This window comes from Pogona vitticeps, chromosome 2 (assembly GCF_051106095.1).
Source record: "Pogona vitticeps strain Pit_001003342236 chromosome 2, PviZW2.1, whole genome shotgun sequence".
Lineage (NCBI taxonomy): Eukaryota > Metazoa > Chordata > Lepidosauria > Squamata > Agamidae > Pogona > Pogona vitticeps.
This window is the reverse complement of record NC_135784.1, coordinates 21,610,743-21,636,296: the sequence shown is the minus strand read 5'-3', so window position 1 is coordinate 21,636,296 and position 25,554 is coordinate 21,610,743. Positions and strand designations below refer to the sequence as shown.

General features: G+C 45.7%; 2 protein-coding genes across 2 annotated transcripts in view; one reads left to right on the top strand and one right to left on the bottom strand.

Annotated features, from left to right (window-relative positions):
• The first annotated feature begins 1,386 nt into the window (after positions 1 to 1,386).
• On the top strand, positions 1,387 to 10,509 carry LOC110091334 (uncharacterized). Its single transcript, XM_020815413.3, has 5 exons — positions 1,387 to 1,643; positions 3,238 to 3,992; positions 4,656 to 4,811; positions 5,571 to 5,694; positions 9,145 to 10,509. Exons 2-5 carry the CDS (start codon positions 3,270 to 3,272, stop codon positions 10,089 to 10,091), a joined length of 1,950 nt encoding a protein of 649 aa, XP_020671072.3. The 5' UTR covers positions 1,387 to 1,643; positions 3,238 to 3,269; the 3' UTR covers positions 10,092 to 10,509.
• Positions 10,510 to 11,857: 1,348 nt separating this feature from the next.
• LOC110091332 (uncharacterized) overlaps positions 11,858 to 25,554 on the bottom strand; it is a 102,548-nt gene continuing 88,851 nt past the window's right edge. Inside the window, 5 exon segments of the mRNA XM_078386825.1 lie at positions 11,858 to 16,737; positions 18,829 to 18,955; positions 20,141 to 20,226; positions 21,501 to 21,576; positions 23,098 to 23,545. Coding sequence (XP_078242951.1) covers positions 15,725 to 16,737; positions 18,829 to 18,955; positions 20,141 to 20,226; positions 21,501 to 21,576; positions 23,098 to 23,545 — 1,750 coding nt within the window. The 3' untranslated portion in view covers positions 11,858 to 15,724.

Sequence of the window (25,554 nt, the reverse complement as noted above, 5' to 3'; positions counted from 1 at the left end):
TTGTAGGTTTTTCGGGCTGTTTGGCCGTGTTTTGGAACATGGCCAAGCAGCCCGAAAAACCTCGTACAACAGCCACTGAGGTTTTAGTTAAGAAAAAAAACAACTGCCCCTGCACGGCAAGGGTTAAATGCTTGGTGTCCCCCCCCCCCCCCCGCAGGAGCAGATAAATACTTACTGTCCTCCAATCCCTAGTCGGGCTAGACGGCAGCCATTGCACCCATCCGCTGCAGAGGGGAGTGCCGAAATCCAGGATCAGAGGACTCATAAGCATTTATCGATGGCGATTTATTGCTCGCAGGTCCACAGAGAGGGCTCTGCGTGCCAGCTGTGGCACACATACCATAGATTCGCCATCGCTGGTCTACAGGATACCCTCTTCTGCTTCCTACCATTTACACTTCTTGAAAAACACAATTGTTTTGTGTTTGGGTAAGAAGTGGCTGACTGATGAAGAAGGAGTAAATTTCCAGAATCTCTGCTTCCTTACTGTCAGTGTTGTGACATGGGATAATCCCTGTCAGAATCACAACCCAAAGGATCTGTTTTTCCCCCAGTATTTGAATGGTAGGTGCTGTTCCTATCCCATATGAGAAAATCTTCCTTTTATTTTTTCACATTTTCATCAACTCAGTAAGTAATGATGAAGTAATGATGATCCTTTTTAGTTTTAGAGAACTGGAACCCTGGAATTATTACTTTTATTTATTTAATCTTTAAGACTTATACATGGGCTCCCCCAAACTGGTGGTAGGAAACAAAAACACACACTTTAACATTTGTCCACCAAAAAAAAAAAAATTGATAGAAAATTACAGCAGAATTAATATGCTGTTATCCATTTCTCTTTGGGATGGTAGATACACAAGTCAGTCAACTGCATTTTTAGGTTAAATGCGCTACTAGTGGACTACTGTATTGCAGTGAAATGGAGAGCTTTACAGACATTCACTTTCGGTTACAGCGAGTTTCTGCCCCAAAGAGTTTACAAACCTTATTTTCCACTGGCAAATGGGGATAGGAGTAGAAAAGCCAAGGTGGCCAATTTGGAAGGAATTTTTTGGGTTTTCAGTGGTTGCAGGACAGGTGCGTTCAAAAGCTCTTTAGTTGGGTCTGAAAGTCCAGGACATTGAGAAGTAGGGCTGCAACGCTGTAACTCTTAAGTCAAGGGAACCTTAACAGGGGAATATGGTTGTGTGAATCACTGAGCATCCCTGGCCGGGGGTGGGGGGGGGGAGGCGATGTATAATGGTCTCAATCCGGGAGAGATAACTAGAACCGATCCCTTTTCCTGGCTTTTCTCTCCATCTTCCTCGGTGGCTGAATGGCGAACCCGCAAAGGAGGGTTCCCACGACCGCCCCCTTTCTGCAAGGCTCCGAACACGCATCTCCGCCTCCCAAGGAGGAATAAGAAAAGGAGGAGGAGGAGGAGCAGGAAGCCGAGGGGAGATGAGCTGCTGATTCTCCCTCCCCGTCCTCCTTGCAGCCCGTCGTCCAACAGGGAGAGTTCGCCCGGAGCGTCACGGATCCAGCCTGGTTCGCCATCCCTCCCTTCCCCCGGACCGAGCCGTGAGCATCCGCCTCCTCCCGGGAGCAGAGGAAGCGGGCCAGCTGCCATCCCCCCACCGGCTTCCTCGGCGCTTCCGGTAGGGGTTTGTTTGGGAGCCCGGTGGTGGCGCTTGGGTGTCGGTCGCAGCGGCCGGAGCAGGGCGGGCTGGCGGGGCTGCCCATCCTGTGTAGAGGGCGGGCCGGGGGTGAGCCTCTGGGCCTCAGTTTCCCTCTTGCAAAAAAAGGGGGGGGACCCGCAGAGGTGCCCCAAGTAGCCACCGCCCTCTTCCGAACCCCCCCATCCCCTCCCGACCTCCGATCCGGGGTTATTCCTGGGCACCAGAAATCATTCCACCCTTCATAGAAAACAGAGAAAACGCACTGAATCTAACTTAAATAAACAAATTTAAACCACAGTTAAATCCAAAAGGTTCACACACTAAACAAAACCCTTAGTCTTCAAGGTGTCACAAAACTATTTTCTTTTTTAATAAACCAAGGGCTTCCAGCCTTATAGCCCCCCCCCCGTCTCTTCAGCCCCAAGGGCGGCATTGGGGGGGGGCGCAGCCCTTGCCCCACCATCTCTAGGTGAGGTCCCCACTCCTCAAAACCATCACCCACTGCTGTTAGCCTTGCAGTGTGTCATCCAAACCCCCCCTTAATGATGTGCACAACGAGTTCTTCAATTGGACGGAAAAAAAAATATTTTTGAGGCCAATCTGTTTGACAAATAGGGAATCAAACCATTTTTAGCCATTTTGGATTCCATGATTTGTTTGGCTACAGAACAGGCCTCCCCCCCCCCCCACCCCCAGGCTCCCAGAGCCACCAACATGGCAGGGAAAGCTTCCTCTGACTCTCCTCTACAATCTCTCTAAATTTGCTGAAGGGTTAGGGTTTCCCCAAACCAGTGGCTAAAGGACACTTTCCTGGGGGACACAATTTGTGGGTGTATAATCTGGATATCTGTGACATTCTGCCAACTCCTGCGACATTGCTGGAACCAGTTGTATTGGCTCTTGCCTTTCCATTGGACCATTTCAGCGACGTGGAGAGGGGGAATCGGCTGGAGGTTTTCGCCAGACATGGGGTGTCCACAATGGTCTTCCGCAGGATGTTTCATAACAAAAACTAACCTGTAGTTGCACTTTCTCCCCTATGCTCTGGAGAGGACACTCCTCGATTCAGAGCATGTTACCGTAGTCTCTCGAGACTGAAGGATGCATATGTATGTAGTCCAATCTTCAGTCGGTGTATCTAGATGCTCAGGAGGCCATTTTATAGGGTTTTAAAGTCAGAAGTGAATTGATGAATTGTTGATTCGTCAGAAAATATTTGTGAATTCGTGATTTGTTGACTTGGATGAATAAGTCAAAACGAATTACCACTTTTCTGATTCATACCCATATTCGCTTGGAATCCACCTTTGTGAAGTACCATTACTGGCCCTTGCTGGATAGCTCAGTGGCTTAGGTCTCTAGCTGTGGAGCCAGAAGTTGGGAGTTCAATTCCCCACGGTGCTTCATTGACAAGGGTTGGACTCAAAGGTCCATAAGTTCCTTCCAGGTCTACCATTTCATCATCATCATCATTATTATTATTATTATTATTATTATTATTATTATTATTATTATTATTATTATTATTATTATTATTATTATTATTATTATTATTATTATTATTGAATTCTAGACAGGAGACGTAGACTGAAGAGAGAAGAAGCGATGAAAGAGGAAGCGCCTCCACGCCCAGAACAGGAAGAAGAAACGAGAGAAGTTGCTGGCGGGGTTCAGCCAGAAGAGACGAGAAAGCGGCCAGGATGGGGACCATCAGGAGAGGGGAAATGGGAACCCGGTCAGGGGATGCAAGAGCGCTGGGAAGCCCAGTGGCAGGAGTTCCTGAGGACCCTGCAGCCTATTCACACAAAATGGGACCCTCCAGTCTTATCAGTGAGGGACCCCTGGGAGGATACCAGGGCCTTCCTGGCCTCCTTCGAGCAAGTGGCCACGGCCTGCCAGTGGCCAAAGGAAGAGTGGGCAGCCCGGCTCCTGCCAGCACTTCATGGGGAAGCAGAAGAGGCCTTTCAGAGCCTGGAAGCCGGAGACAGGGAGGATTATGGGAAAGTGAAGGCTGCCATCTTGCGAGGGGATGCCCTGAGGATGGAGGTGAGACGCCAGCACTTCAGGGACTTCTCCTGCCAGGAGGTGGAAGACCCCCGGAGGCTTCACAGCCAAGTCCAGGAGCTTTGCCACCGGTGGCTGAGGCCGGAGAGACGCAGCAAGGAGCAGATCCTGGAGCTGCTGATCCTGGAGCAGTTCCTGGCCAGCCTTCCCCCGGACCTCCAGGGCTGGATCCGGGCAGGAGGGCCCGACACGTGTTCCCAGGCCGTGGCCCTGGCGGAGGACTTCCTCGTGAGCCAGGAAGGGGCTGAACGAGGAAAACAGCAGGTGAGGTTTTTGAGATTGAATTCCCCCTCTCTGAGAGAGCGCAGAACATGGATGAGATTGTTTAAACCACCAGCACTTTTTCTATTAGAAGTTGCTAGCTTTGATCACTCTTAGCAAAGACTGTTCCCAGATTAATTTCATACACGAATCACCTCACAAAAATGACATTTTAAATCTAAGTAAGGCACAACCCTGAAAGGACAAATTTTCCAGCCCACACCATTTTATTATTAGTTACAGTTATTTCTAAAGAGTGTCTGCCAACTAAGATGAAGAAAAAGTGTAATTCCAACATTTTGTTCACAATTAGAAAGCATCACAATAACCTCACGAGAACTAATAACTTGCTAAATTCTTGATTTACCAAGGAGATTATTTTATTTGGTTGTTTTACTTGAGCTTTTAATATTGCTCTTATTTATGAGTTTTGGTATCTTTAATGCTTTTTTAATATTGCAGTAATGGATTATTTAACTTTTAACTTTGTTTCTTTTGACCCTCTAAGCCCCCTTAATTCTTTCAGGAGAATGGTGGCATATAAATATTTTAAATAAATAAATGTATTTGCTTCCAAACATCAGCTCAAATGATTAGGTGTCTCTCACTCATCTTAGTTCCTGTCTGATCCATACTGTGAGTATGATTCTTTTTTCCCATTTTCAGGGGCTGGTAAAGGAGGAGGGGGTTGATCCTCTGGGTGCAGAAGGAGACGACTCGGATGAAGCAAAGGAACAGGTTTTTAAAAAAGCTGGGCAATATGGCCATGTTCTGTCACTTCCTCCCGAAGGCCCAAAAGACGTTCAAGAAGGTGGGAGTGAGGTATGTGATATTCTGGCGAGTCTGTGGGACATGTTTGAGGCTGGGAATATGTACAGCAGGGTTGGGCAAAATTTGATTGATTGATTGATTGATTGATTGATTGATTGATTGATTGATTGATTGATTGATTGATTGATTGATTGATTGATTGATTGATTGATTGATTGATTGATTGATTGATTTACATAGGCCCTGGTCACATGACAGAAATGTTCTCTACTTGTGTCTCTACCCCCCCCTTAGTTCACTGCTTTTTTCCCCTGGTCACATGACGCACAGTAAAGATCGGGACATTTCCCCGGCCTGCGGTATAACTTCAGAACATTTCCCCACCTCCAGGAGGGTTATGTAGTTTTGTACCTTTGTGTACCAGTACATTCCTTACCGGGCTTGCCTGTGTGCCCAACCTGCACCCACTTCTTTTCCACACTGCCGCCGTATTGCTCCAGAGATCACGATCGCCGAGCCACTCCTGGCAGGAGGCAGGACGACAAGCCTCTCTGCCAGGTTGAAGAGTGGCTTGGCAATCTCAATCTCCGAAACGATAGGGCAGCAGCGCAGACCCTGCGACATTAGCGCATCGGTGAGCAGACTGTCCGGCCCCATGGGGCCAGACCCTCATTATCTCCCATTTTCCCCCCCCATCTCTAGTCCAAATATCCATTCGCCACATTCCTAGTGAAGCTTTTCACCTTAATTTTCGTTATTTAGTGACAAATTCTGATGGAAGGGGTGGCTGTCATATCTTCATATCTTCAGGAAATGATGACCTTCAAAGAAAGTGTGGCATCATTACAAATCGTCAAACGGAGTCCCTCTCAGACGGGCCAGGAGACCATCCTCTGGCGAGTCCTGCAGGAGACCAGGAGCATAGATCCTTTAGGTAAGGACCTTGATCATGCTGAACCTACAGAGATCCTATAAAGATTAGCCAAGCCCATTTGCCATTTTTAGATCAGAAGAGAGTTGATAGAACTTGGAAGAATAACGTTTTCAAAGAATACAAATGTAGGAGCTGGTGATTATCAGTCTAATAATCACTTATTTTCAAACCTCCCCCCCCCCCCGTTTCTTCTCAAATAATTCCAAATTTAAATCTCCTTTAAACATTAACATCCTGCTGGAACTTGAAAGTTCAGTGATTTCTCTCTCTGCAGTGCCTAAACGGCCAATTACTGCTCCTTCTGTTCCATCTCTCTCTTGCACTCCTCACATCTCCATCCGACGTAGTAGGACCTGTCCTGTATTATTATTTATTATTATTATTATTTATTTAACTGTAGCTGTTCCTCCAGTCTAGGTCTCTCTTGTTCCCATTGGTGATCGTCCACCAGGCCCCATTCACAGAGAGCATTTAAACCCTCCTCTACTTAAGTTACTTACAATCTCTTTTGGTGTGGAAAACTGGAAACCCTCAAGAATATGCTAGTTCTTCATCAAAATTGTGGTAACCAGCCTCATGTTTCTTCTCCAGATCACTGTTTGATAGCAAAGGTTGGAGTATACTGGCTATGGCACTTCAGGCAACTGTCCAAATTTTTCCCTTTCGTAAATATTTATTTCTTCTAAAAATTAGCAAAATGGACCACAGTGTTTCTGTGGGCCATCTTTGCTCCACATTTAAATCCCACTCTACACAGTTTCTCCTGGTCTTCTTCCACACTTGGGGCCACGGTATTGATCCACTGTCAGACTTCCTCTCTGAATTTCATTTCATCCTCCTCACCACCTTCTGAGAAACCTCATAGCTTGACATTTTTCCTCCACCCTCTGTCTTCTAGATCAATCAATCTTTTTATCAGTTTCAGTAAATTTAACTTCATGCACGTATAACTGTCTAGTATTCACCCTGACTTTTCTGTTCATCTGCTTAACTTCTGAGCTCAGTGCTTTTGCGTCATCTTTGTGATATTGCTTTGTATATCTCTGCTTTAATACCCGTCACAGATTTCTCAATTTATGCTTTTAAATGTGCTTTAACTTCCCGAGAATTCTGCTCCATCATTTTCTTTGTGTCAAGGAGCAATGCAGCATTTCCTTTTGCTATCTTCTCACTTTGAACCAGCTCTTTAGATACAGAAAATGCACCTCCCGGTTTTATTAGTGATGATGCTTGATCAGCAGTTTCACCCACAAGTTCAGGTTCAAAAGCTTCCACTTCCTCTCCCTCTCCCTTCTTTTAATCCTGACTTCAAATCTCTGAACAACCTTCAAAATTTTCAACCACTATAGCAACTTCCACTCTTAGAAACCTTGCTGAACTCAAGTCCTCTTGTTGTAAAACTATTGGTGATTGAGATAGGGGGTGTCATATTGAAGGAGAGTGGGATTTGTAGTCAATGAGAATGAGAGAAAATGAAGTCAGTTAGGTATCCAAAGTGGAAGGAGTTGAAGACATGGGAATGTGGAAAAGTCTGAGAGGCTGTTTTTCCTAATTTACAGTCAGGCTGCTACAGAGTGAAACCTGATAAAAGGCAAGGTCGAAGAGACCCCAGTGTGAAGACCCAACAAAATCCTGCCTAATTGGAATGGAGACAACCCACCTGCATCTCCATGATAATTGGAGGTGGAGTGGACAGTTACTCCTCTTTGAGTTAATTGGTTTACAGCCATGAAGAAGGAGGTCCGAGGAATGTAGAAAAATGGATGATGGGTTATGTTTGAGAGACCATTTTGAGGGAAAGGACTTATTATTTATTTATTTATTTATTTTATTTTATTTTATTTTATTTTATTTTATTTTATTTTATTTTATTTATGTATTTAACTTATATGCCACCAACTCTACCCAAAGGTCTCTTTTTCCTAAGAGAAGTTCCTGATGGCTTTGTGTTATGTAGCTGATTGAAAAAAGAATGTAGCATGGTAAGAAGAGGAGTAGGTGGGGCTAGCCCACCTTAGCTCAGCTTTTAGTGTTTGTTATTTTAATGGGAAGCAGTTGTTGTGTTTAACTATGGTAATCCTTTGAACGTGTCTTTATGCTATGCTTAAGCAAACAAACTGTTTCTATGAAACTATATTTTCTTAATAAAAAATAATTACTGTATAAATATTCCTGCTGAGGACTAGTCTCTTGGACCAATAGGGTTTGGCTAAATCCAGAAGAGGGGGTAAAGTCCATTGATTAGCTACCATAGAGACGTCCTATTTAAACAAGCTGTTGTGAGTTCTAAGGAATCACACGGCCCATGTTGAAGTACTTGCAAAGTACTGAGTAAAGTGTTCTTTAAGGGTCAGGCTTGTTCAAGGCACAGATGTTGTGAACTCCTGAAGGTTGAGGACTTGCCTCAGCATAAAGTGGTAGATTTGTGGCCTGTGGAACTCCCTGCCTGAATGCCATATGCTCCTTAGGGAGGCTTGAGCATCATATGGGTTGAATTATCTTTCGCTTCCAAACCTTTCCTTTCCCTTTTTCAACTGTTTAGACATTCAAAGCAAATAGCAAAGCAAAATACACTGCTTATAGACTGCCCCATAGCATTTAAATTTAATGTGCAGGTACTCTTTGCCCCATTCCCCAGCAAGCTGGTACTCAGTTTACAGAATGATGGAAGACTGAGTCAACCTGGGGGGGGGGGCTACCTGAGCCCATCAGGATTGAACTCAGATCATAAACAGAGTCTTGGCTGCAGTATTGCAGTTTAACCACTGATACCACAAGGCTCCTTAAGCCTTCTGGCACAGTGAAATTTCATCACAAGCTGCCATCAGTAGACTTCTCATGGAAAAGGGAGAGTTAAATAGAAAACCTCACCCCCTTCGTTAGCACCTGACAGAAAGGTGCATTTCTTCCTCTTTTTGAAACTCCATGCGATAGAATGACCACCCGTCACTTGTCCCAGCTCCCGCCAACCTAGTGGTTCGAAAGCATGCAAAGGCAAGTAGATTGGTAACAGCATTCCGTGTCTAAGTCGCACTGGCCATGTGACCACGGAAGATTGTCTTCGGACAAAACGCTGGCTCTACGGCTTGGAAACGGGGATGAGCACCGCCCCTAGAGTCGAACACGACTGGACAAAAAAATTGTCAAGGGGAACCTTTACCTTTACCTTTGAAACTTAAAAAGTAAAATTTCAACACTATTACAGGGGAATGTTTTTTAATCCTTTATTGAAGGATGGAAGCTGCTTGGCTTAACTGATGATCATGCTCAATCAGGAAGCGGAACCCCATGTTTAAAATCATGTTCCCAAATAAAAGAAGGGGGTTCATGATAGAGGGAGACTGAAATGTCTTAGAAAGATAAGCCTGACAAATAAGGATAAAATAATTGTATTTTATTTTTTCACACATCTTTAGCCCATGGGCAAAATTCTTCCCTCTGTCTCCGTAGGTGATGAGAAAGGAGGTCAGATCAAGACAGAGAATTCTCACTGTGGAGGAAACGAGGTGGAGGATATGCAGAGGGCAGCCCCACAGATAAGCCAAGTGAATGTGACAGAGACCGCTGAGATAAACAAAGCGAGATTTCACTCCCAAGAAGAACTGGGGAAGCAGGCAATCAATGGGGAAGCTGAATGTTGTGAGATCAGAGAAGATGTGACAGTTGCTGTCATCCCAAATTCCCATTCAGATGAACAGCAAAGAACTGTAATTGGAGAAAATAAAATGTACATGAGTTTTAGAGAAGAAATAACTAGATCTAAGAGAAGTCATACCGGAGTGAAGCCATACAGATGTTCTCATTGTGGAAAATGCTTCACCCAGGGAGGGTATTTGAAGATTCATCAGCGGGCACACACAGAGGGAAAAGCCTACAAATGTTCTCAGTGTGGGAAATGCTTCAGTCAGAAATCGTATCTAAAGACCCATCAGAGAATTCACATGGAGGAGAATCCATACAAGTGTCCCGATTGTGGGAAAAGCTTCAGCCGGAACGAACACCTCAAGAGCCATCGGATCGTTCATACTGGAGAGAAGCCGTATAAATGTCATTCGTGTGAGAGAAGCTTCAGTCGGAGTGAATATCTAAAGAACCACGAGAGGATTCACACTGGAGAGAAACCCTTTGAATGTTCCTATTGTGGGAAGTTTTTCACTCAGGGGGGATATTTGAAAATTCACCAAAGAATTCACACAGGAGAGAAACCATACAAATGTTCTCAGTGTGGGAAAAGCTTCACCCACAGAGACTACTGGAAGAGCCATCAGAAAACTCATAGTGGAGAGAAGCCATACAAATGTCCTGAATGTGGGAAAAGTTTCTGTCGCAGTCAACAGGTCAAGAGGCATCAGAAGATTCATAGTGTCGAGAATGCCCAGAACATGGGGAAGGATTAAGTTGGAATAAATATGTGAAGAGCCGACATGTACTAAAAAACAGGTTCTCAGTTTAGGGAATGCATCCCTCAGAGCAGATAAGTGGCAGATTCCTCAGAAAATGCTGTGGAGAAATCATAGCCATAGAGATTATAGCCCAGAGTGTCTAAAAAGCTTTTTGAGGAGAATATTTGCTCGGCATCTAAAGAAGTCCTGGGGGGTCAGAGGACGGGAATTAAAAAGAGAAAGAAGCATCAAAAGTAGCATGGAGAACATTGATATTCTGGGATCATTTTGCCTGGAATGTTGCATTTTACATGCAGTAATATTAATTAATATTCACGTAATTTGTAGTCAGTGTGCTAGTTTGGGCTGTGATCCTAAACACGGTATGAGGTGAAAATACTATTTATGAGTAAATTTGTTTTGGATACATGCATTTTCCTTGTCACTGTTTTTAATCATAGAAAGGTGAAGTTGGAAGGGCCCTACAAGGCCATCAAGTCCAACCCTCTGCTCAAGGCAGGAATGCCATCCAAGCATATCAGCCAGGTGATTATCTAAGTTTTTCTTGAATGCCTCCAGTGTTGAAGCACTCCCCAACTGCCGAGGTAACTGGTTCCACTGTCATACTGCTCTAACAGGAAATTTTTCCTGATATTCAGCCGAAATCTGGCTTCCTTTAACTTGAGCCCATTGTTGCGTTTCCTGCACTCTGGGATGATTGAGAACAGATCCTGCCCCTCCTCTCTATGACAGCCTTTCAGATATTTGAAAAGGGCTATCCTATCACCCCTCAGTCTCCTTTTCTCAAAGCTAAACATGCCCAGTTCTTTCAGTCTTTCTTCCCAGGGATTGGCTTCCAGTCCCCTGATCATCCATGTTGTCCTCTTCTGAAATCATTCCAGTTTGTTGACATCCTCCTGAAAGTGCAGTGTCCAGAACTGGACACAGTACTCTAGATGAGGCTGGATATTTAAAATGGTACCCAGTTTCGGCAGCCACAAAAAAAAAAAAAAAACCCTTGATGACAGCATTGCACCCAATGGTCTATGGTGCATCTTTTGGCTTCTCCGGCTTCTGACTGTGATACCAACGCTCTTTGAGTAGGCAATGAATTTTTCTATGGTCCCTTCCTCTTTGTAGGGGAAAGGCCCCAAGTACTGGCATTGCATTTCTAGTCTCAATGCATCTGCTGACAAGATGGCAGCCTTCACTTTCCCATAATTCTCCCTGGCTCTCGCTTGAAATGCTTGCTGTCCTTCTCCATGCAGTGCTGGCACTCTTTATCCGTGGCTCGTACGTTTTGGCCACTTGCTCAAAGGAGCCCAGAAAGGGCTCTTTCCTGTGAAACACTGCTAGCATCCTTGGTGGATTTTTTTGTCATGTGAAGCCTCTTCTCTTGATTTTCCGTGACACACCCCGAAAAGCCACCATTTCAGTGGAATGGCGGACCAGAGAAGAGGCAGTTGCCCTTTCCCGTCGTGAAGCAAAATGAGACTCGCCTCTGTGTGTTCTTTACCTAGGAAACCCTGAGAAGGGTCGCCATAAGTCAGGATTGACTTGACGGCACGCAGTTATTGTTCTTCAAAGTATAACACATAAAATCACCGTTCGGTAGGGGAGGCGCTCTTAAGAGGTTGAAGGGGTGTGGTAACGCCAAAAGAGCTTTAAAAGGTTAATTTTAAAGATTTTTCCCAGCAATCCTTTACCCAGGAAGACCACAGGCCCCTCCCCCCAAAAAACTCACTTTTCCGTGCCCTAGTAGTCAAAAGCGTACAGACCAATTTCAGGATCCACATTCCAAAAGCTTTATTAGGATTTTGGGGGAAAGGAGAAATCAGATAGGTAACATCCACTCAAAGAAATAAATCTGTTTCCTGTCTACGTAATCAGCACTATGGAAGAATTTGAAACCTGACTTGCGGGATAGAGATTGTGGCCCAAAACATTTCTGCTTCCCGAAGCACGTTGTGCTTTCGCCTGTCGTGATATGAAACAGATGGATTTCTATGGGCCCTTTATTTGAAAGGCTGTGTCCATACGGTCTGTGCTGTAGGTAGACAGATAGCAATCCGCAATGAGTCCAGGCTCGCTCACTGCTTATGGTGAAGAGGAACTCTTCTGCTATCCCATCATGGTTGCAGCTGCCTACACCACCACCACCCCACTCTCTCTGCTGGTTCCCCGTCTCCCAACATGCAAGTGGGGGTGTTGTGGGCACAACAGAAAGTGGATACCCAGGGGTCTGAGAAAGAAATTGAGACAGGGCGAGGGAGGCTGCCGAGTCTGGTAAAGGTAAAGGTTCCCCTTGACAATTTTTGTCCAGTCGTGTTCGACTCTAGGGGGAGGTGCTCATCCCCGTTTCCAAGCCACAGAGCCAGCGTTTTGTCCGAAGACAGTTTCCGTGGTCACGTGGCCAGTGCGACTTAGACACGGAACACTATTACCTTCCCACCGATATGGTCCCTATTTATCTACTCGCATTTTGCATGCTTTCGAATCGCTAGATTGGCGGGAGCTGGGACAAGCAACGGTAGCTCACTCCGTCGCGTGGATTCGATCTTACGACTGCTGGTCTTCTGACCCTGCAGCACAGGCTTCTGCGGTTTAGCCTGCAGCTCCACCACGTCCCTGAGGTGGGGCCTAATTCCCCCCCTCCCACTTTCCTATCGCTGGAGGCGGGCACCTCACCCTGCCTAATGACAGGGCAGGCCCACATGGCCATGGGCATTAAGCATCTTAATAGAACGGTTGTTTGCTAAGGAGGGAGAAAATATTGGCTCCAACAGAGTGGAGAAAGAGATCTCAGACGGTTGATGCAAAGAAACTTCATTGGGGCTCCGAAGGAACGGAAATGAACTTGGGGGGGGGAACCAAGGGTCGTGTCTCATGGGTTACGTAGGCATTCTATGATCAGAGCGTGCCTCTCGGAGCAGGACAGAGCCAGGAAGAGTGCTTTTGACCTGAATCTCCCAGAATCATCCTCAGCCAGCAACTTTCCCAGCCTGCCCTCTGGGAGCTCAAGTCCATGTCAGCCCAGTCAACTCTAGCGGTTTTGCACTTGAGAATCCTCAGGCACCATCGAACCCAAATCCGTCACGGTTGGCCGTTTGGAGTTTGTGAGAGTTGCAAGGCTAGCTTCATCTTGGGGAGGGGGCAAATCAAACGGTACTGTGGAAATGCCAAAAACGGGGGCTGTTGTCCCTACAGGAGGCTTAAACATGACAATATGGACTTCAAAGGGCCCATCCACCCCTTGTTGGGGTAAGAAGGGGACCTGAAACCAGATGAGGAGAAAGTAGGTATGCAGAGCTGCAGAAGAACGGCACCATCTCAAATGTTTCATTTTTAAATATCTTAGGACAGTTCTTCATGTGGTTCACTTCCTATAAAAGTGAGAAGAACCTGGTACTTTGGGGGGAAAGGGGGGTTTATTCGCTACAGGCGAGCCGGGAAAACAAAATCGCAATAGTGGCAACATTATGTCACGGGTTGTGATGTAGTTCTTTCCAGAGTTTGGAATAAATGGATTTAAAAAAAAAACAAAATTAATTCTTTACATTTTTCCCTCCCAAGGCCCAAAGGCAAGTAAATGGGTGGCTGTGAAGGACAGGATGATAGGAGTGCGCCGTCTCCTCCAGAAAAAACAAGGACATAAAGGGAGTGAGAAATGAGAGGGAGATGTTAAAGATTAAGACAAAGAAAGGGTTAAAATAGACGTTTGTCTGTTGGAGGAAGGGAAAGGAAAGGAGGAGGAGGAGGGGAGGAAGACATAAAAGTGGGGACAGGCACCCACCCGGGATTTTTGGATCGAGACAAATGAGAGAGCGAAGGAGGAGAAGGAGAATGTGAGCCACTTGCTAAAGGACTTCCCTAACCTGAAGGTGGGAGGCCTGTTACCTGATCCAGCACCAGAGGGAGAAGGTGTGACAATAAGACAAACGTCAGAATGGACCGTGGCAGTATTCCCGAGGGGACGCGGTCCCTGGAAGAAGGTGGTACGCCTGGACCCCACCTTCAACAAGCCGCCCTCAGAGGGGGATTGGGCCCATCATCCGTGCTGTGGTACTATATGCGCAGTAAGGAGCGCGTCCTTGAGGAGGCCCAACGACAAAGAGCGCTTCGGTCCGGCACCCCAGTTTTGAAGAGGGGCTTTATTTCTAATGATCATGATAGACTCTTAGATGGACAGTTGAGTGGTTGGGACTCGTTTGTCCCCACAGAAGTTGTCACTGATACACCGTTGTGAAACTTAAATAAAAACAGTTGCAGTTTAAATCACTCAACTGAGTCTGTTTCCGCACCAAATTCAGGACCGCCAGAAACCTCTAACGAACCTTCTGACGGAGGCTTAATTTAAAATTGACCCACTACTTTAATAGAGTTCTAAGCTTTTAGTTAATTACACAAAGAAAGGGTCTAAGTGGCCGGGATAGGGAGCGTGGCCTGAGAGGATAGTGGCGACAAGAGCCTCCTGGCCGGCCACTGAACTGTGGGATATGTAGTCCAAATCACCTGGAAAAGGACAGGCTGGGGGGGACACAACTTAAAACTAGAAAGAATTTGACAAAACAGCACTAGAGAGAACAGTGTCAGCCACAGTAACATACCATTTTCTGCTAGGGTTTCCTTTCAAACTAGAAGCGTAGTACTTATTGTAATCTTTAACCTTACTAATTAAAAACTTCCGCCACTCATGTTAATCAAAGCTAAATTAGGTTTGGAGGTCCTCTAAATAAAATCTTAACCAACTGGGCCTTTTGTATTAATGCTGCAAGCTTTGTTTCCCCACCAATTGTGTGTTATGTGCGGTCAAGTCTGAACCGATTCATAGTGACTCTAAGAGGGCTTTCTAATACGACTGGCTAGATAGCTCAGTGGTTTAGGTACCTGGCTCTGGAGCCATAGGTTGAGGGTTTGATTCCCCACTGGGCCTACTGGGAGAAAAGCCAACCTGGGTCTTCTCCAGAAAAAGGAAAGGGGAAGCCACTTCTGAGTATTCTCTGTCTGGAAAATCTTGAAGAGGGTTGTCATGATTCCCTTGAGGGCATGCAATTATTATTATAGGGCTTTCAAAGTAAGTGAGATATCTGAGGAGTGGTTTTACCAGCTCCACACATCCTCTGTGAGGTGAAATTGAAACCTACATCTCCTAATCCAGCACTCTAACCACTAAACAACACTGCGAATCTTTCCTAGTTTTAGTCTCTCTTCCCTCCCCCCTTTTCTTTTTTTTTAAAAATCTTCTTGCTGCTGAAAAGAAAGCAATGGCCATTGATGACTAGGAGATATGAGGTATTGTATTTGAAAAATGTAACTTTTCTAAACTCTGCGGAACAGAGAAAATTCCACCAGACTATCTGAAAGAACCTTCCTCCTGCCTCATGTCGGAATGAGAAGGGTATCAACAGACAGGATTCGACCACCCTGTTGCATTATGGCTAGCATCCAAAATGGAATCACCGCTCTATTTTGAGCATTTAAAGGCTCTCCACTCTATATGATTCCTCCACTGGTTGATTAAAGTGCAGCTGATCAAAACCAAGAGTCTAATTTACATTGTTGCCCCCCCTAGATCAGGTGGGCCCAGTGAGATGTCGCGGGACAAAAACTCCCATGATCCTTAGACAGAAGAGCGCATGAAGCAGTTCTCATGGGAACTGCAGGCCAGCAATGTCTGGAGGGACACAGGTTGCCCACCCCTGCCCGAGATCTTGGGTGTTCACGTTTGTGTGGCAGCCGAAGCTCTTCCCATACTCTGAACACTGAAATGTGTTCTCACCGGTATGGATTCGGCAGTGAGCCTTCAGGTGCGTGCTCTGACTGAAGCTCTTATCACATTTGGAACACTGGTAGGGCTTCTCTCCCGTGTGTACCCTCTGATGCGTCGTCAGGTCGTTCTTCCTCATAAAGCTTTTTTCGCACTCGGCACACCGGTAGGGTTTCTCCCCCGTGTGAATCCAGTGGTGCGACCTCAGCTGGGCGCTCCAGCTGAAGCATTTCCCGCACTGAGAACACTGATAGGGTTTCTCACCCGTGTGAACCCTCTGGTGGATGGTGAGGTCGTTCTTCCTCATGAAGCTTTTCCCGCACTCGGAGCATTTGTACGGCTTCGTCCCCCGGTGGATCCGGTGGTGGATCCTCAAGTGGGTACTCCGGCTGAAGTTCTTCCCGCACTCGGAGCATTGGTAGGGTTTCTCCCCCGTGTGGATTCGGTGATGGCGGGTCAGGTTTATCCTCTGGCCAAAGCTCATGCCGCACTCGTAGCATTTATACGGTTTTTCCCCAGTGTGGATCCGCCGATGTCTGGCAAAGTTACTCTTCCAAACAAAGTTCTTCCCACATTCTAAGCACTGATAGGTTTCCGCCCCGGCGTGGACGGCTGGTGGAAGTCTCTTGATCTGAGGGAAGCTCTTTCTGCCCTCTGGGCATTTCAGCTCTTTGCCTCCAGAAAGACGTCCTTGAGGCTCGCTAAGTCTTGACTGATTTATTAAGTAGTTTCCCATTAAAGAGAATTTGTTCACTTGGTGGTTTTCTTCTCCAGCTGGGATCTCCCAGAAAGCAGATCCTTTGGACGTAATGGATCCCTGCCTCCAATCCTCCTTGTTTTCAGTTTTTATTCTCAGCTCCTTGCTCTCATTTCTTCTTTTCCCCCAATCACCTGCTGGGATAAAGAAAGAAACCCAGTAAAGGAGATGGGTTGTTATTTGTTTATTTCTTTGTTACCTGTGTATCCCAGCCTTTCTTTTTATTAGCTCAAGGGTCTCCCGCTCCCCAATTCATCTTCACAGCAACTCTGTGAAGTACAGTGGGGTCTTGACTTAAGAACGGCTTGAGTTAAGAACATTTTGACTTAAGAACCGCTCTCATAGGAAAATATTGACTTGACTTACATACTTAGATTTGAGTTAAGAACTAAAAAAACCCACGTGGGAGGCAGGGAAAGTGCAAAATGTGAACTTTCAGTTAACTGTTGGCCAGTGAAAAAGGTGCCTGTCTGCTTCCTCACTCCTCCCAGCGTTTAGAGAGTGGATTGGGAGACAGTCTTCAGACTGCCTGGTACTGTACTGCCTGGACTGTTTTTTCCCAGCCTTCCCTGAACCTTTCTTGACCTAAGAAAAAAAGAAACAAAATATCCCCCTCTAGTGGTCGAAGGCGGAATAGCAGCTTCCCATTAGTTTCTATGGACGGAAAAGAGCAGATACGGATCAAATGGTTTTCAATGCATTCCTATGGGAAATGCAGATTTGACCTGAGAACTTTTTGACTTGAGAACCGCCTTCCAATACGGATTAAGTTCTCAAGTCAAGACCCCACTGTAGGCTATGGTTGAAAGACTGGGGCTTACCTAAAGCCACCCAGTGATTTTCAGGGCCAAACAAGTATTTAAATGCAGTCTAAGGCTCTTGCCAACATAGCACACTTCCTCTTAATAAATTTATTAGACCTGGCAAAATCATTTTAATTTACCTAGATACCCTGCACAAGATCTGAAAATTGCCATGCTGGAGAAGGAAAATTACAGGACAAGAATACAGAGAGAGAATTGACAAAATATATACATATGTTTAAAACCCATCTCAATGGACTCAATATTAGCCAAGGTTTCTTAGGCTATTATCAAATGTAAAACAGTGTCATAACTGTACTCTCTCTGCTGCGCTTCCCAGCTGTAATTCCTCCCTAACTAAAGCTATTTTACAAGCCCCATTGGTGATTAGAGACACTCATTACCATGTAGTTCCCACTTGTTATCTACAGCCTGGGATTCGTTTAGCCACCAATCAGCTATAGAACAATGCTTCCTGGAAGGGGAACTGAGTATCAGCAGGGGTCGTAAAGGCCACTGACAAGTGAGAAATGTCACATTAAACATACAGCAACATCTATTTGTATTTCTCTCCCGCCATCTTACCTTTTAAAATTAGTTTTAGTTATTTGACGTCTTTTGTGTATGTGGATTGGGATGTTTAATTTTGGCTTTTGTCTAATTATTATGTTTATGTCTGTTAAAGCGTTATTTGTTTTATCGTGCTGTGAACCACCCAGTGTGGCCTTGGTAGTCAGATGGGCTGGACAGAAGTTGAATAAGTAAATAAATAAAATGAATAATAAATAAATTTGTTTGGAGGCCATGTATAAATGTTTGCCATGCAGTCTCACTTTTATATCAGAGGAAATGGGCTTGTCCACAAAAACTCAGATTAAAATATAGAAGTTAGCTTTTAAGGTGCCATAATGTTTTGGTCTGTCTTCCTTCCTTCCTTCCTTCCTTCCTTCCTTCCTTCCTTCCTTCCTTCCTTCCTTCCTTCCTTCCTTCCTTCCTTCCTTCCTTCCTTCCTTCCTTCCTTCCTTCCTTCCTTCCCGTCCGTCCGTCCGTCCGTCCGTCCGTCCGTCCGTCCGTCCTTCCTTCCTTCCTTCCTTCCTTCCTTCCTTCCTTCCTTCCTTCCTTCCTTCCTTCCTTCCTTCCTTACTTACTTACTTACTTACTTACTTACTTACTTACTTACTTACTTACTTACTTACTTATGCCTTATATACCTGGAAAAAGGTAATCCAGGATGTGTCTCATTTATTTTCATATTCAGTGGGTTTCCTTATTGTTGTCTGTCACAGACAATGACAACCAGCATTTCCTTCTTCTAGGTTGGATTTTTTTTTTGTATTTGTGTATTTATTTATTTATTATTTATTTATTTTTTCCATTTATACCCCGCCTATCTGGTCATTAGCCAAAGGTCACAGGAAGTCTTACCCAGAGAGGCCACGTTTGTGTGATTCTCCTCCATAACTTCCTCGTGGAGAACTCTCTGGGCCGGATCCAGCAACAGCCATTCCTCCTCCGTGAAATGGACAGTTACCTCCTCGAAGGTCACTGGCACCTGAAACAAGAGGGAACGTTATGTTGAAGAAGATGGTTTAAAAATCAAGTAAAAACTTGGTTCAGATCCTGTTAGGCCTCAAGCCCTCTTAGTAAGTGTTTAAAGCCCTCTGAATGGGCACCTCGGCCATGGAGGAGACACCATGCTTCCCTGCTTAATTCTTCAAAGAGAGCCAGCCCTACTCTTGGCCAGAGTAAGGCAGCCGCCATAGCCCACAGAGGTTTTTATAGGTGAACTGCTGGATAGCTCAGTGGTTTAGGAATCTGGCTGCAGAGCCAAAAAGTGAGGAGTTCAATTCCCCACTGGGCCTCCTTGACAGGGGCTGGACTTGATCATTCCAGAGGGTCCCTCCCAGCTCTGCAGCTCTCAATATGATGATGATTCAGTAGCATCCTTCAGTCTTGAGAGTCTATGGTAATGTGCTCTGTATGGAGGTCTTGAAACAGCGTCTAGTGTGGCTGAGGAGGCCAATTCGAGAGTGACCGTCCCTTCCACACTGAGGACAAATACAATCTGTCCCCTCTCTAGCTCCCTGATTTTGCTGCTTTCGGGACTGCCTCTTTGCCTCGGCCTGCTGGACAAGGGCCTCTTCAAATTGGGAGAGGCCGTGATGCACCGCCTGCCTCCAGGCTGAACGCTCAGATGATGATTAAAAGGGCAAGAAATTGCTAATTATTTTCTTTGGGAAGAGGTCCTTTTGGGATGATTAGCCTCCTATTACCAACATGACTTAGGGACTGTTCACTTTGACGGGGGGGGGAGTGGGGAGGAGGATGGTAAGCGGGGCTGAGACACAATCATCACCCTCATCATCGAACCGGAGGGGACCCTTTGGATCATGAAGTCCAGCTCCTGTCAAGGAGAAACAGTGGCGGGAATGGGACTCCCAGCCTCTGGCTCCGCGGCCAGAGACCCAAACCACTGAGCTATCCAGTGTGCCACCTGCTGTTCCACCTCGGTAATATCTCTTCATAGAATCCTAGGATAATGGAGTTGGAAGGGGCCTGTAAGGCCATCTAGTCCAACCCCCTGGCTCAAGGCAGGAATCTAAACCGAGGTGTATCTGAACTGGTTTCTCATGTATCTGACAGATGGTTGCTTTTCTCTTGAAGGCCTCCAGCGCTGGAGTCCTTACCGGCCCTGTGTTCTTCTGCCAGCCTGGCCTCCCGTAATTCTTTCCCTTACCTGATCTAGGGTGGGCGGTGCAGTTATTTGTATCCTGGCCTGAAGAGGAGAAGGCTTAGAAGCAATCGCGACAGCAGTTCCATTCCCTACAACAAAACCCAAAAAACACGGGTGGTAAGACATCACTTTTATAAAGTGTGCTTGCATTTCGACCCCTTAGGCCCAAATGTATCTCTGGATTATGTACTCCTTTGCCTATTTCTACCCCCACCTTTCCCTCAACAGCACTCAAAGTGCTTCGCGAAGTTTGTAAAATGAAACAAAACTTTATAAAATCATAAAATCAAGTAAAATCAGCTCCATCATTTAAAAAAATCAAAATAAGCCAAATGTATTCAAACTATTAAAATCAACCAACAGTACAGTTAAAAACAACAACTCGGTTAAGGCACATTAGACCTTATATGCCAGTGTAAAAAGATGTGTCTTTGCCCTTTAAAAAAAAAAATCAGTCAGATGGGAAACAGATTGTCCATTCCATATATATGGATATATACACACATAGGGGTATGAAATATATGGCAGATTTGTATATGCGTGTCTGTATGCCACATCAGCTTCCGGGTAAAGAGCGGAAAAGTCATCCAGATATTTTATTCGGGTGTGAACCTAACTGTAATTGTAAGGATGTGTCACTGGAGATCAAGACCAAAATCATCCAAACTCTTGCATTTCCAACCGCCATATATAGGTGTGAAAGCTGGCAGGAAAACAAAAGGATTCTTTTGAAATGTGGTGCTGGAGGAGAGCTTTGCAAGTAACCTGGACTGCCAGAAAGACAAACAAGTGGGTCCTAGATCACATCAAGCCTGAACTATCCCTGGAGGCAGTAATGTTGAAGCTGAGGCTGTCCTACTTTGGGCACCTCACGAGAAGGCAGGGTTCTCTGGAAAAGACAATCATGCTGGAAAAAGTGGAAGGCAGCAGGAAAAGAGGAAGACCGAACAGAAGATGGACTGACTCTCTAAAGGAAGCCACAGGCTCGAGTTTGCAAGAGCTGAGCAGAACAATTGGGGAACAAGACGCTCTGGAGATCGGTCATTGAGAAGGTTGTCATAAATGAGGGCCACTTGATGGCACATAACAAGAACTGTACACATGTCATGCCACAACTTCATCCTGATGGAAGTCATAATTTAGAGTGCACCAGTTTGGAGAAGGCTGGGTCCAGCCATACCCACTGCTTAGCACTGAAAGAACGACAACAACCCTATTCCTTAAAATGTGTCAGTCAGGATTTCTGGGAGGTTTTAGTCCAAGAACACCTGGGTGACCCAAGACTGGGAACCACGGCTTTAAAGGAAATACAGGTTTAACAAGCAAATGAATAATCATAATCACACTCAAAACCAATCCTTACCCAGTGAGGTGGTGCCTTTGTCGCTCTCCTGAGTGACCCACCTTACGGGCTGCTTCTTCCGGCCCTCTGCTGAAGCCTTTAACAAATGGAAGAAATAAAATAATTCATAAAACGACACAAGAACAAGCACTGTCATTGTCATTCCCAAATTTTCAGGGCTGGATTCTGTTGGTTTACAATCCTGCAGGCTGCCTGTAGTTGTGACTGAGATGGACTTTTCTGGGCTGGGTTGAATCAATCAATCAATCAATCAATCAATCAATCAATCAGTCAGTCAGTCAGTCAGTCAGTCAGTCAGTCAGTCAGTCAGTCTGTCTCTCTCTCTCTCTCTCTCTCCATCCATCCATCCATCCATCCATCCATCCATCCATCCATCCATCCATCCATCCATCTATCTATCTATCTATCTATCTATCTATCTATCTATCTATCTATCTATCTATCTATCTATCTATCTATCTATCTATCTATCTATCTATCTATCTATCACTAATCAATAGTTCCTTCCAGTTTTTGAAATTCAAAGAGAGCCCCACTTCTCTGCTGAGGGCTCTTCTATCCCTCTCTTTCATCAGGTGATGGCAGGTTATTTGCTGTTGATATGTTTGGCTAAGCATGTGTGCCATAAAGAAAGACGCACACACAAGCATGTAATTTCAAGCAACTGGGGTTTTTTTTTAAATTCTTCCTGATACAAATGATTCGGAGTGAGTTAATACGAAAGGACGGGGTGGACTCTGGGGAACTTGTCGTTATACTCCTCTGTCGCTCTTTCAATTGCATAGCAAAAGGGACTTTTCTTCGGAAATTCAAAACTCTGCAACAGATTCAGCCATAAAGCTTGACATTCATTACTCCTATTGTAGACCTCAGGCACTCTGGAAATTGCTGGTAATAATTTGTTTTGATTGATTGATTGATTGATTGATTGATTGATTGATTGATTGATTCCATTCATTCATTCAATTTTTATACCACCCACCTGGCTACAAGGCCACTCTAGACCGTTCACAACACGATAAAACAACAAATAATACTTTAAATAAATCCACAACATAATAACAATACAAAATCAAATTAAACATATGCGTCAATTTAAACTAAGAAAGTAGCTTTCCCTCCGATGGCCCAAGTTCCTGCAGCCCACAAAACGGTACCCAAATAAAATATGTGAAGCCTTTAAGGTGTCCTAAGACTCTCTCTGGTGGGCACGCAGAATGGTGTAGGGGAGGCAGCGGCAGATGAGGACTCAAAAGGCCTGGGTTCGAATCCTCAGCCACGGAAACTCCCTGGGGGTGTGGAAGTCCTAGGCGGGTCACCCAAAGTGGTTTCCATCTTGATGGCACATAACACGCGCACACAAAGGCTCTTGATTGCTTTCGTGACAACCAATTAGCCCAACAAGATTGCAAGTGGGCTTCTCCCCTCTCCCTGACCCACACCTTCAAGATAGCAAGGGTAGATGGCCTCTTTAGATGACACTCCCCCCCACACACACACACACCACAAAAGAAGGGCTAGCGGGTGAGATCCTGAGTCCGTGGCTCTACATATTCTATCTAAGCCACTCAAAGCTATCACGGCGACACCCACCCACCTGCAGGTGCGCCTTCTTCTTATCCTCTGCCTGGCTGAGGAGGAAGCCCTCGGCCAGGGCCACCGCCTGGGAGCATGTCTCGGGCCCACATCCTCGGACCCAGTTCTCCATCTCTGGGGGCAGGATGGTCAAGAACTGCTCCAGGATCACCAAGTCCAGGATCTGAGTTTTCGAGCATCTCTCCGGTTTCAGCCATTGACGGCAAAGGTTGTGGAGTTGGCTGCAGGCTTCCCGGGGGCCCTTCGCCTCCTGGTAGAGGAAACATCGGAAATGCTGGCACAGCGCAGCCGAACTGAGGTTCTCCTCGTCCGCCATCTTGAGCGTCGTTCGCCTCCAGGATCTGGCCGGGCCTCGGGCCTTTACGGCCCCGGGGACGTCTCCTGCCCCGATCCTGACAGGGCTTGAGACAGCCATTTCAACGTCGAGCTTACGCTTGGGCTTCAGCAGGAGTCACAGAAGCACCCGCTTCTCAAAATATGCAAGTCTCAGTTGTGCCCTTAAAAGGCTGCTGTAATCTGCAGACAGGGAGATATTTCACAAGGAGGGGGAAAAAAACCTCAAAAACTCAAACCAGATTTTCTGCTGCAGGAGAAAATCTCAGAAGGATGGAGATTGCAAACCCTGAAATCCAGATCCATGCCCCTCCTCGCCCAGCTTTCTAGCTTCCCAATTGCCTTTCTGAGGCAGAGCTCTGCATAACTCAAAAGCTCACACAATCCAACAGTGCTACTTATTTTACTGACTCTCTTCACTTGCTCCCTTCAGATAGCCAACGAAAAGCACACACCATGTCATGAGCCATTATCCACCCTTCCTCAACCTGGTGCCTGCCCAGTGTGTTCGGATTACAGATCCCATCACGTTCTAGTGAGCATGAGGGCGATATGGTGGCGGGGGGGGGGGTCATAGCTGGCAGGGTGGGATCAAATCTGGGAATCTGCCCAGTCCGATGCCAGGCTGTTGGGTCTTCATAGGGAATAATTTGTCAGCAGCGGGTGTGGGCATATGGGCATGCAGGACACAGGAAAGAGGGATCTCCTCCCTGTGCCTCAGGCTGCATAATAGTGAGTCTGCAAGCAAGATCACCAGCTTAGGAGATCTACTGCAGATCTCCAGGAAATGGGGTGGGTGTACCCAAAGGACCCCCCCCAAGTCCTTGCCAACTCAGGTGGGCAGACCACATGGCACAAGGGCATCCCCCGTTTTCAGCCGGATCGCCTCCAAGGGACTTCCCGCCTCTCCACCCGATCCGGTGGGGCTAGTGCCCCATACCTTCCCACCCCCAGGAAATTTTGAAAAGACCCTCTTGCGAACTACAGCCCCCAGAATCCCCCACCCAGCAGCCACCCACCCACCCAGGTATCCAAGCCAGTGCGCACCAGCTACGCTCCTCGCCTTTGCTGGGTGTCAACCTGCTCACCTCCTTCGGTTCCTCCCCACCCACCCCCCTTAATCCCTCCTCTGGGGAATCATCATCCTCTCCTCCCCCCCTCCCCGTCTCCGACCCACTTCCCGGCTTTCCCAAAAGGGGAAGGGACGTCACAGCCCGGTCTCTCTAGGAAGACGGCGAACTGGTTTTAACCCGTGCGGGTCTTCAGATTTTTTTTTTCCCCTCCAAAAATAAAATAAAATACAATAAAACAAACAAATGCCATCATGAAGGAGCGTGGGGGATAAGAGGCGTGAGAGGGAGCCGGAGCTTTAGAAACGTTGTTTTATTTTTTAAAAAAAAATGTGGACAGCACCTCCTAAAATTCAGGGAGTTGTAATCCAAAAAAAAACAAACAGGAAGGTTTCCAAAACTCTGGATCAGAAAGGAGAGTGGCCACGTGGAACAGAGCATGACTCCTCTGCCTACTAATAGTTATATGCACACATGCGCAGTGTTTGCTGCTGCTGTTTTATTATCATGATCATCATCATAATCATCATCATCATCATCATCAAGCACCAGGCACAGTTAATCAAAACTATAAAAACATTGATATTATAGAACAGATACAAGTTTTCACCAAAAACCTAAGTATCTTATAAATATCAGCACAGTATGTATGCTGTTCCTAATATTGCCATCTTTTGTAGCTCTGATGGTGTGATTTCTAAGATCTGCAACTGCTTATAATACTTTGTGAAATTTCTTAATATTGTTCCCAAAGCCCCAATGACTACCGGGACTACTGAAGTGTGTTTCATCCACAAGCATAATGTTTCAGTTGCAAGGTCTCTGTATTTTGTTAGAATTTCCAGTTCTTTATTTTCAACTCTGGCATCCCCTGGAATTGCAATATTAATGGTCCGGACATTTCTTCATTCTATTATACTACGTCTGGTGTGTTATTTTCAAGGTGTCTATCTGATTGGATCTGGAAATCCTACAAGATCTTGACTTCCTTGTTTTCTGACACTTTGCCACTTTTATTATTATTATTATTATTATTATTATTATTATTATTATTA

Bases quoted from the DNA above. Each gene is read 5' to 3' on its own strand.
- LOC110091334 (XM_020815413.3), top strand. From the start codon at position 3,270: ATGAAAGAGGAAGCGCCTCCACGCCCAGAACAGGAAGAAGAAACGAGA. The intron at 3,993-4,655 runs GTGAGGTTTTTG...TCCCATTTTCAG, and splicing joins CTGAACGAGGAAAACAGCAG to GGGCTGGTAAAGGAGGAGGG. The intron at 4,812-5,570 runs GTATGTGATATT...TCATATCTTCAG, and splicing joins TTCAAGAAGGTGGGAGTGAG to GAAATGATGACCTTCAAAGA.